This window comes from Prionailurus bengalensis, chromosome E1 (assembly GCF_016509475.1).
Source record: "Prionailurus bengalensis isolate Pbe53 chromosome E1, Fcat_Pben_1.1_paternal_pri, whole genome shotgun sequence".
NCBI lineage: Eukaryota > Metazoa > Chordata > Mammalia > Carnivora > Felidae > Prionailurus > Prionailurus bengalensis.
In genome coordinates, this window is record NC_057347.1 from 35,321,039 (window position 1) to 35,331,938 (window position 10,900).

General features: G+C 59.7%; 1 protein-coding gene across 1 annotated transcript; it reads right to left on the reverse strand.

Annotated features, from left to right (window-relative positions):
* Positions 1–1,580: 1,580 nt before the first annotated feature.
* On the reverse strand, positions 1,581–7,746 carry DLX4 (distal-less homeobox 4). The gene is made up of 3 exons (XM_043584117.1): positions 6,729–7,746; positions 3,055–3,251; positions 1,581–2,813 (listed from the first exon to the last, which is right to left on the reverse strand). The coding sequence occupies exons 1-3, from the start codon at positions 6,982–6,984 to the stop codon at positions 2,562–2,564; spliced, it is 705 nt and encodes a 234-aa protein (XP_043440052.1). The 5' UTR covers positions 6,985–7,746; the 3' UTR covers positions 1,581–2,561.
* Positions 7,747–10,900: the final 3,154 nt, after the last annotated feature.

A 10,900-nucleotide genomic window follows, 5' to 3' on the forward strand; every position in this document is an offset into this window, starting at 1 on the left:
CAAGGGGAAAGGGCTCCTGTTTCCTCTGGATGGTCGGGTGGATGGGGGTAGGGAATTGGGATGGGGGGGGCAGCCGGCCTCTGGCTGGGAGAGTAATTACACTGCTTCTGCTACTTAACTTTACAACCTGGGCTGTTGTTTTAACGATGCGACTCGTGTTGGGCTGTCCAATTAATCTCGCCTTTGGAGGCTTTCCGAGATGGGGCGGTAGATCTTATCTTGGGTCTGTGGAAGAGGAGTGTGCAGCCTACAGTGGGAGGAACAGCCGCCCTGAGGCCTCGTGGCCTCAGAGAAGCCCTGGGGAAGGGATCTGCGGCTGCCCCCTCCGCTCCTGTGGACTGGGGCTAAGAGCTGGGAAGGCACGGATGGGGAGGAAGAGGCAAGTGTTTCTCCTCTTGGTACCCTCAGTCCTCACTCCTCCTGATCTTGGCTTTGGCGCACCCCATGCCTTTGCCATCCCCAGGATAGCACTCCATGGTGTTTTGGTGAGTGGGGGAGGCCACTGACCCACCAGGGGCCTAGGAGGGACTGATCGCAGCACCCCCCCCCGGGGTGGGGGTTCCACTGACTTGCGTACCCCCTCTTCCCTTACAGAGACTCCAATTCAGGCTCCTCTCTGGGGCCAGGGGGGTTGGCTCCAAGTGCCTGAGTGGGCTTTTCCAACTAGGGCGGTCCCCAGTTCGAAGTGCTTGGGAACAGGTTTAGACAGTAAAGGGAAAGATGACTCTGGAGCTTTTTTGCCTGGAATTGGAGGCTCCTCCCCCAATCCCTCAGGCCAAGCTTGGGCTGGATTCCCTGAATTATTTGCAGCCCTGTCCTTGGGCCTCTCTGCCACTGGGTGCTGTGTGTGTGTGTGTGTGTGTGTGTGTGTGTGAGAGAGAGAGAGAGAGAGAGAGAGAGAGAGAGAGAGAGATGGGGTGTGGAGGCCATGAATCTACCGCTGGGTCCAGGCTGATTTGAGGGCCCTGACTATGCCCGTATTACTTCCTTTAACCAGGCACTTACCACAAAAGTGGCTGGACATTTGTCTGGCTCCCCCATTTGCCCGCAGGGTCTGCCTCAGTCACCTTGTATCTCCAGGATCTCACAGAGCAGAGGCTTCACCAATGTTTGTTGGATGGAGAAGTCCAGTTCCTTCTGGGATTTTCTTCTCCTCTTCCTCCCCCTAGGTGGGCTGGGGCCTTTCCGCCCCAAGGAGCACCCTGGGAGGACTGGACTGGCTCAGTGGGCGTGTCCTGTCCCCAAGAGCAGGGAGCAGGGGCTGAAGATGGGGCAACAGGGGACTGCGAAGTGTCCCCGGCTCCCTCCAGAACTGGGCCAGGGGAGAATTTGCGAGTGAGGACCCCTCCGACTTGGGTCATTCCCAGTATTAGCATCTTCCAGTTTCACACTGGAGCGAATGAAAATGGTCATCAGAACGTTCCAGAGCTACACGCACAGAGCTAGTTAGGGGTAGAGGCAAAACTAGTATCCCGTCCTCTAGGTCAGTGCTGGAAGAGTCAGATGGGAGGCAAGAGAGAGATGGGCAAGCAACCCCCACCCCCGGAAGTCAGGAAACAAACACACTTCACAGCCAGGGCCCAGGTTTTTATACAGATTTAATCTCTGAAAGCTCATGATGTGAAGGATGCTAGATGGGTTATAAATAGGAGCGGTTCCCTCGGACAGAGACAGCAGTGAGGAGCTGAACTACCAGCCCACCCTCCCTGTTTGGGGGTGTCTCTCCTTACACTCATCCAGAGAGTTTGCTTGTCCCCCATTCTCCCCAAAGTGTCGCCCTACTGGGTTTCCAAGAGGATGTGAGTGTGGGGATGATGGGTATTAAGGGTGGGAAAGGCGGCGATAGGCTCTTAATAAATACCCGTTGAATTAAAAGGATAATCGGATCCAGTATCTACTAAAACTGAATAGACACAGGAAAAAGAAGGCTTTTTTTTCTTTCTTTCTTAGAAGAACAGCTTCAGTTACCCATAGGTCCACAAGCCACATTTTCAGCATCGCTTCCACGTCCCAGGGGGGTGAGGCAGTTTATCTATCAGTCATGGGGGTAACGCGCTGACCTCCAGGAAAAATCGGTGGAGGGGGGGAGGGACTCGGTGGTGGTCGACTTGAAGACACCGGATGCCCACTTCACTTCCGCTTCTGCTCAGAACAGGGTTGGGCAAGGCGCAAGGCGCACAAAGAGGAAAAAACACTCAAGTGTTTCTTGTTGGTGTTGCCTCCAGGCTGGCGGTAGGCTGCAGTCCAAGGAAGGGATGGGAAGACTAGCGGTCCTGTGAGGAGTCTGCACTTCAGCCAGTGACTCTCCCTCCAGAGCCTCCGATCAGCTGGAGGGGAGGTGTCCAGTCTATGGTAGTGGTGGGGGGCAGTGGTGAAGACCAAAGTCCTTGATTAGGCTGTTTGGGTTACAGGGAGACATCCGTTTTCTTCTCTAGCGCCTTTTCCTCTTGAGAAAACCCATCTGGAGCTGGTTTCCTCCGGGACCAGAAGGGGTGCAGGTGGGCTGGGTCCTAGGCTTTGTGGAGGACTAGGGGCCGGGGCCGACCCACCCTTCCTGGGACTCACATCATCTGAGGTGGGGCCAGGACATCTGGGGAGTGATGCTGATACCAGGCCCCAAAGCTGTTGCTGTAGCCGCCACCGCCACCAGTGGGCAGGGCCCCTGCCTTGGGTAGATCCCAGAGGGATGGGAGGGGTGGGGAGCAGGGAGACAAGGAGGGGGCTCTCCCAGGGAAGTCCCCTTCCTGTCCTCCAGAGTTCTGCTTCAGGAGCTTCTTGTATTTGGAGCGTTTGTTCTGAAACCAGATCTTTACCTTTGGGGAGAAGAGGGGAAAGGATGGAAGGTGAGGAGAAGAATGCGTGTGGAAGGGTGAGATCCAGGGAAAGGGACCCAGCAGTGGCGCGCAGGCCCCTTGGGAACGTGCCAGGAGAACTGTGACAACGAGGCTAGGGGGCTCCTCAGCCTTTCAACCCTCCCCCCACCCCGGAAGGGGTGAGTTCCCAGAGACCACATCAGGGGAAGGCTAGCTGCAGGAAGGATGGGGCCGGCCTCACCTGGGTCTGGGTGAGGCCGAGCTGCGCGGCCAGCTGGGCCCTTTCGGGCAGCGCCAGGTACTGCGTGTGCTGGAAACGCTGGTTCAAGTGCTGCAGCTGCAGGCTCGAGTAGATGGTCCTCGGTTTGCGGAGCTTCTTGGGCGGGGCCTGCGGGCGCTGCTCCGAGGGCTCCGGGGACAGCGGCGGCTTCTCCGAATCTGGGGGGCGGCACAAGACGGTGTGCGTGGGGCGTTGACAGGGTCGGACGCGCGGCTTCCTGAGCTCATTTGCATCTCGTTTGCATGTAGGCCTCAGCTAAGCAAAGGGCGCGGGTACCCGGCTCGGCCCTCCTCTACCTTCCGCTCCCCGCCCCCTTCAGGCGCCACGCCCACCGCGCGCTAGGACGCGGTTCTTGCCCTCAGGGAGCTCCCACTCATGGGTCCTGTGACCCTAGGAAGACAGCGCCAAGGGACGGAGAGAGGGTACAGGTGGCGCCAGGGCCGGGAGGTCAGAGTTCAGGCGGGTGCGGTGGCGCCAGCTCGGGGTAGGGTGGGGCTAAAAGGCTCGGTCGGGGGCTGGGCTGAGGCCTGACCGGGGCAGGACATTCCAGGCCGAGGGAACTCCAGAACAATGCTCAGAGGCCCGAGCCAGTGTTTGCGTGGCAGCCTCCCCGCTGCCGGGGGTGGGGAGGGTGGGGGTCGGAGGGGCCCCGCCAATTGGGCCTTGAGGCCAGGATGAGCACCCGCCCCCCGCCCCCCCCCCACCAGAATCCGAGAGTGGAAAGTGCCCTCAGGGTTTGCCATCCCCTATTGCGAGGCGCAAACCCCAACCCGAGCTGCACCCTGCAGGGAAACTGACCAGCCCTCTCCTCCCCCGTGGCCGGCTGGCTAGGGGAGGCGGCTCAGGGGCTCTAGAAGCCCTGTGGGAGTGGGACAGCCCCCTCCCGCTCCCCGCTACACTCACAGAGGGGTTCACCGCTCACGGGGAAGGTGGCCCAGGTTCGCAAAGCACGCAGCGCCGGCCAGCGCAGGCCCTTCGGGCCGCTGCAGGATCTCGCTGCCGTGCTGCCCGGTGAGATCTGGTCACCTCCTGCCTCCAGGCCCAGCCACTCTAGGAATCTTGGCGGGGGAACGGCGGCCCTAGAGTACGGGAGGTGCGGGGCGAGGGGTCCTCCTCTTCCCGTCTGAGCAGCCCAACCTGCGCCAATCTGCGGGGGCACCCTGGGATCATTCCATTCGGGTGATAGGGCTGGGAGGCCCAAATGACCAAAATGCTCCCGGGCTCAGGGCAACGTTTGCAGCTTTCCACTCGGGGCTGCCGGGCCACTTCAGCCGAGAGAGAACTTGGCCCCGGTGCCCAGACGCAGCTAATGTCGGCCCGAGTCCCGCACCCTCACCCCGCCCCTCCTTCCTCTGGTCGTGCTCCCCCCGACGTGTGGTTCCCCGCCCTGGGCCGGCCGCGATGACCAGGTGCCTTCATCTCCCCCGCATCCCTCACTCAGGGCCCCGGGCGTTGCGGGCTTCTCAGATCCACCCCCACCCCGACCCCCGCCCCTGCCAATTCCCAGAAAAACCGTTGGGTTTCCGCTCCCCGCCCGCGCCTGTCCGGCCTCCCCTGCTTTGACCCTACCGCTCGAAGCCCCAGGCTGGCCGCCCAGCGACCGACCACCCGCGCCTCTCCGGCTGCGGCTGCGTGAATCACGAGGCTCGGGTGGTGACGCAGCGCTTAGGAGGCAGTCCCCGCTGCTGCTGGACTCCCCCAGCCCTCGGTGCCCCAGCTCTCCCAGAGGACTCCCCTCCAAATGCCTTCCCCCGACAGCTGCCCTTCTCCACACCAGTTGTGGCAAGTCACGACTGGATCTGCCCTGGTCGCGATTATGGAGCCCAGAGGCCTCCCTGGAGGCACCGCCGCAGCACGCCGCAGCACCCGCCCGCTCCCAAAGCTCCCTTGGAGCCAAACCTTCCCCTGCAGCGCGGGTGGACACACGGTGGGGCAAAAAGGAGGGCTCAAGTCCTCTCTCACACCCCCAATCATTCGGTCTAGAATGGGCAAACCCACCAGTTTCGGGAGGAAAAACGCTACCATCTAGTCTAAGCACGTGTATGGTTTTCGTTGGATCCGGGGAAATTCTGTAAAGAAAAGGAACTCTCCACTCTCTGGCCCTTAGACCAAGTAGAGGGAAGACAAGGTGTGTGGAGGACAGGGATGAAAATACTAACCCTGTAAACAATCCTCTGAAGGACGAGGCGATCTCATTCCCACCCGGCCACACACACATAGACACAAATGTCCCATATGAGCATATACTAAAGGGAAGTCCAAGGGATTCATTTATAGAACCTAGGTCATTTGTATAAAACAAACAAACAAACAAACAAACAAACAAACAAACCTCCTCCCAACTGCTCCTCCTTTAAGGAGGACAGACACAGCAGCCTGGGAGAGGCAGCTGGCGTCCGTGCACAGAAGGCACTTCACTTTGGGGCCTCTGAGGAAATTCTCTAAAATCCTCTTTTCTGGCCTCATGCAGTGAACACCAATCTGCAAGGACTAAGGGCCTGGAAAAGAGGCATCCACACCCGGTCCCAGGGCCTCAGCTTGCCCATCTGTAATCCAGTAGGTTGAGCTCCCAAATCTTTAGGGTGACTTCTGGCTCTGATGGTTTATGAGCTCATGTGTTGGAGTAACAGGGAAAGGGAGAGAGATGTCCCGGTCCTGGGCTGACACAAGCAAAGGCACCCAGTAGATGTGCATCCTTGGAGGAGACTGTGCTAAAGACAGTTAGGTGGGGGCAGGGAGGGCAGGGGACCTGAGGTCTAATTTGGAGCTAGTACGGATCAGCATATACAGTTGCATGGGTTCTGCCCAATACCGGGCCCAGGACCAGGAAGACAGGCTGGCTAGCTCCTTGGCTTCTTTGAGGCCTTGCAGTGAGCACTTTCTCAGGGACTCAAAGTTGCTCCAGACAGCAGGAAGTGGGCCCTAACCTGTCCCCCACAAGGGCAAGGGGTGGATCCTTCACCAGGAAGGATCTGCATCAGGATCTATAGCTAGAGGCTGCCTGACCCACCTGTGGCTACATTCTTAGAACAATAGGTGGTGGGGTCCTAGCCCCAGATTCTTCCTAGCTGGAAGGCCAGCTCCCAGCCTCCATCAGGCATATTCAAGCACCAGCCAAGGGAGACGGGGAGGGGCCCCCAAATAAGCCCCCACTTCCACTGTCCTCCAACTGGGACCGCACTTCCAATTGTCTGGCTTGGGCTGGAGCACTGCTTTGGGAGACAAGACAAACCCGGAGAGGCGACTTGGGGAAGGGAAGGAGTCCACGACGGAAAGAATCCTGGGGCAGGGGCTAGGCACCCACACCCACATCTGGATTGTTTCAGTTTTCCGTTACACGTAGGTGCACACCACCCCGCTGCTCCAGGGGGTGGGGTAGGGAGCCCTGCCGCCCGGCTTCACACAACTGCAAATCGAAACCAGGTCGGTCTTGAAAGGAGACCTAGATCAACTCGCCCCCGCCCCTCCCCCCTGTCTCCCGCCCCATCCCTTCGCCCTCCCCCCACCCCCAGATCCCTTGGAATCTGAGTAAGGTCTGAATCCCGCTAGCTGCGCCCAACCAGGCGAGGGCGAAGTTTAGGGACGCAAAGGATCAGGACCCCAGAGGTGGGAAGAGCTGCGGCGCCCGGACTTACCTGCCTTCGGCTCCTGCTGAGAAGGCGCCGCTGGTTGCTGGCAGGGCAGGTAGGAGTCTCCCGGAGTCGCCGGCGCAGTGTAGGAGTAGGGCAGGAGGTGGCCATACGGCCCAGAGTAGGGCAAATCGGAGGCGACTGCGGTTGCGGGGGACAGGCCAAGCGGGTAGGCAGCCACTACCGATGGGACAGGGGCGATGTCCGGGAATATGGCTTTGGAGGCGTCCCGGCCAGGGAGGGAGCAGGGCAAAGAGGTCATCGCGGCCGGGGCCGGGGCCGGGGCCGAAGGGCCTAGGCCATGGCCCGGCACGTAGTCCGCTCCCTCCGCCAACTCTCTCTTTTCCGAACCTCGGGCGTTGGGACCGGATGAGCCCCCCAGCCAGCCTCCCGCACACTTAAGATCCCGGGGAAAGTGTCTCTCTGTGCCTTTTCCAGCGGAGAGCGCGCGCCTGGGAAAGGGGTTCCGAAGGGGTGCCCCCCATGGCTTTTCCCCTCCCCCCTAAATCCATGGGGGCCCCCCTCGTCTCGCTCTTGGGTTCGGTTCCCGGGACCCGACGGTGGCACCGCCCACTTAGACGCCGCGGATTGGCTACCGCACGCAGTGACCTCACGGAGGCTGGGGCCGGGGCCCGCCCCCCGGGGCAGCCCGCGGTAGGGAAATTCAGAACCCAGAGGTCCGAGGGGCGGTGCACACGCTCCAGGCCCAGCTGCCTCGGGGTCTTCTCCAAGAGGGATACCGGCGTGGCAGGGCGATTGGGGCAGTCTGGGAACCTCGGTCTCAATGGAAGAAACGCGAGGGAGCTGGCGGGGCCGGGATGGCCCAGGGCGAAGGGAGCAGCGCAGTAGCCGAGGCGCTTCGGCTGCGGGGGCTCAGGGGACCCTCCGTCGCGCTCTCCAGCTCCTGGGGATCTGCACCGCGGTTCTGATGCCGCCGCCACCAACCCGCAGGGGAATCGAGACCAGACCGCCCGCGCCCGCAGCTTATTCAGCACGTCGGAATGCGTCGCTGCTGAGCCCCGGCAGTTTGTTGGTAAACAGACGCCGGGTCCGGGGAGGTACCGCCCCGCGGCCAGCCTGCCCCGCACGCGCGCGGCGCACACGCCCCCGCGGGGCGCCCTTGGCCTGACACGCCGCGACCGCCGCGACTGCGCCTCACCGCGCCCCCACCCCTGTCCTGGCTTCCGCTTCCGGCAGGGGCCCCGGTGCGCTTGCGACAGCGCAGCTCCAGCGGGCTCCCGAGGCCGCTGGAGGGATCCGCCGTCCTGGCTTCGCCCGCGCGGCGCCCCGCCTTTCCTGGCGCCGCGTGAGGCTGAAGTCTTGCACGAACCGGGACAAAATCCGCGAGGAGGAGGAGCGTCCACTTTGATGGTTCCTCTGAGAGCGTAGGAAACACGGCAGGCCTGTCCTGGTGGCCGCATTTTCCAGTCTGTGCAGGACCTGCCTCTAAACTTAGGCGCCCAAGAACTTGACGGGCAGGTGTCCACGTATACGAGTATCTATGGCCACAGGTAGGCAACTACACATAGGCTGGTCCGTTCAATTACAACATATATGCAAACACACAGGTGTCTACACTGATGTTCGTGATCTCCATGAACAGAGAGGTCCACTAACGGATCCCAAAGATAAAGAGCGATGTCCCTGGAAAAAAAGCACGATCCTTACCTCTTACACAGACCCACGACTCCACAAGTCACATTGCCGGTGTGCACACTCAAGAATGAGAAAATCCACGCATATAAGCATTTACACAAGTGTGGCCACCCTCTGAGTGATAACTGTCCACACACATCCAAGCTGCTTCATGTTAAGGGGAGAGACAGTTACACCCCCAAACTCACCAGTCCTCACAGATTCCACAGCATACCCCCCCCCACACACACCTTTTCTCCCCTGAGTACACAATTCAGACGCGCATATGCGTGGCTGTACACACACACTCGCTCCATCAGGGCTCAGAGCGAAGACAGCAGTCTTAGAATTGGAGAGTAGGCGGAGACCCTGATCAGACAAAGAGGGAGGCTTAGAAGAGTGAGAGAAGGAAGGCACTGGAGGGTGGCCAGGCTCGGAGAGACAGAAAGATCAAAGACGGGTGCTGGGGTGGTTCAGCCCCCCAGTCAGGTGTCCCGAGGGGAGGATGGGCAAGTCAGCTTCGAACTGGATTCCCTTCTGGAATGGATAGAGATGCGTTTTTCCAAGAAAGCCTTTGGATCTGAGCTCTCCGCCCTGAAGCCTTGGAGCTTCAGGCGAAGCGCAGATGCCTTGTCTGGGTGGCTGGAGAACCGATTCCCTCTCATCCAACAAGGTATGCAGGGTTGCTCAGTTGAGAAATGCTGTTTTCACACGGGACCACCTTTCCCCCTTCCTTCCCCAGCGCCAGCCTTGCCGCTGCCTCGTTAGAGCTGGGGATATGCACTTACGAGGATATATCCTTCCAAAGCTTTCTCTCTTCCACCACTGCCTTCTTCTGGAAGGAGACAGCCACGCCACAGTGCCGTGGTGGATTCCAAGGATGGCATCTCAGGGCGTAACAAAGGGAGAGAATGCTCTCTGGAGTGGAGCTGGCTGTCAGGGAAGGTTGTACAAAGGAGGTACTTTTGAGCTGGAACTTAAAGAACGAGTAGAGAGACATTTTGTCCCGCAGTCACGTACCCAGAGTCCCTTCTGTGCTGGACCTAGCAAGAAAAAAAAAAAAAGGCAAGCGTGGGTTTTCTGGCAGGCCTTGGTAGCAGTTGACTTTGGACATCCTCCAAAGCTAGGATACCCATCATGAGAGCCTCTCCTAAACTCCCAGGGGGCTTCCTGAAGGGTCCTCATTTCTATGCAGTGGTAGGAAACACCCTACAGCTGTTTTGAATTTATAAAACACAACAGGCAGGTTCTGTGCACCTTCACAAAAAGCCCACTATTATGATCCTCAGCTTACACATGAGGAAACCTATGCCTCCATCATCACCTCTCTCTTCCGGGCTCCTTTTGAACACACGCTGGAGGGCTTGGAGCTGGGGCACTTGGTTGGGAAACCCCGTGTGGTCTCCCCGGATGCAGCCTCTCAACCGACAGGTCCCCTCCGACTGGCATCCCATCTCGCCATCCCAACCTCTGGCCTGGGCGGGGGGAGGAGACAGGAAAGGTGGAAGGGGCTGGGATGAGGGCTAGAAAGGGCTGTAAATGTTGTGTTCCAGAAGCGAGGAGGGGAGGGCCGGCCTGAGAAAGCTTGAGGCCTGGGTTTCCGTCGCGCAGTTCGTACACTCGCTGGCTGTGATAGCCTGGGTGGGTCATTGCCCATCTCTGACACTCGTTTTATCCGAGGGACAAAGAGGGAGCTGCCCTCATCCCTTTGCTTAGCACAGCCCTGGTCCATTTGCTTTAGAATGAATTGCAAAAATGGAAACCCCCAAACGTAATAAAACCAAGAAGGAGGAGGAGGAGGCAAGGCAGGCAGACAGAACAAAACGGATGCTCTCCTGCCACTACTAATACTTCAGCCCCTGGCTTGTCACACAAGCTCAAAGTGGCGCTCCCAGCCTTTTTTCCCACGTAGCTCCCCTCCCTTAGCAAAAGGGGCCTGCTGGGAGAACCCCAGCACCGGAGTGAGGCCTCGGGAAAAGACAGTGGGGTCCCCAGGGGGACACGGCGCCCCCCTGGTCTCAAGAGCCAGCCAAAGGTCGGCGACCACCTGATAGATCCGTGCAGCATACGGTGGTTTGCACGCTCTTTGTCAGTTGCCTTGGAAAGAAAACACAATCCCAGGGGATCCTGTAACGTTTCTTTGCCTAGAACAAATACCCGCGGCGGTGGGATGTATGCCTTGCTTGAGGGACTCTCCCCTCCAACCGAACCGGTGCTTCTCCCTCCCGGGGGGGGGTTCACAGTCAACACCCCAACACATGGTGGGTGCGTGGGGCTCTCCGCATCGTCCCTGGGCTCCGTACGTGGCGGGCTTCTGCGACGCTGCCCAGGCACTGGGGTCTAACCCGGTGCAGACTCCATGCAGCACCTGTATGAACCTGCTCTGGGGAGTAAAGGTTCCACCGGACCCCAGTCCTCGGCCCTGGGCGGGCGTCGCGGGATTATCCGCGCCCTCTGCCCTCCATCCCACCCGCGGTCTCCAAACGAAATCTTTGTTGGGTCCCCTCTGCTCTCAGCGGAATTTAAGTCCGATTTGGCAAGGT

What these genes read in the sequence shown, in the direction of transcription:
- DLX4 (XM_043584117.1), bottom strand. Translation starts at nt 6,984, where the DNA reads ATGACCTCTTTGCCCTGCTCCCTCCCTGGCCGGGACGCCTCCAAAGCC. An exon ending in TCAGCAGGAGCCGAAGGCAG is followed by an intron (nt 3,252 to 6,728) that starts GTAAGTCCGGGC and finishes GCCGCCCCCCAG; the next exon opens with ATTCGGAGAAGCCGCCGCTG. An exon ending in TCGGCCTCACCCAGACCCAG is followed by an intron (nt 2,814 to 3,054) that starts GTGAGGCCGGCC and finishes TTCTCCCCAAAG; the next exon opens with GTAAAGATCTGGTTTCAGAA.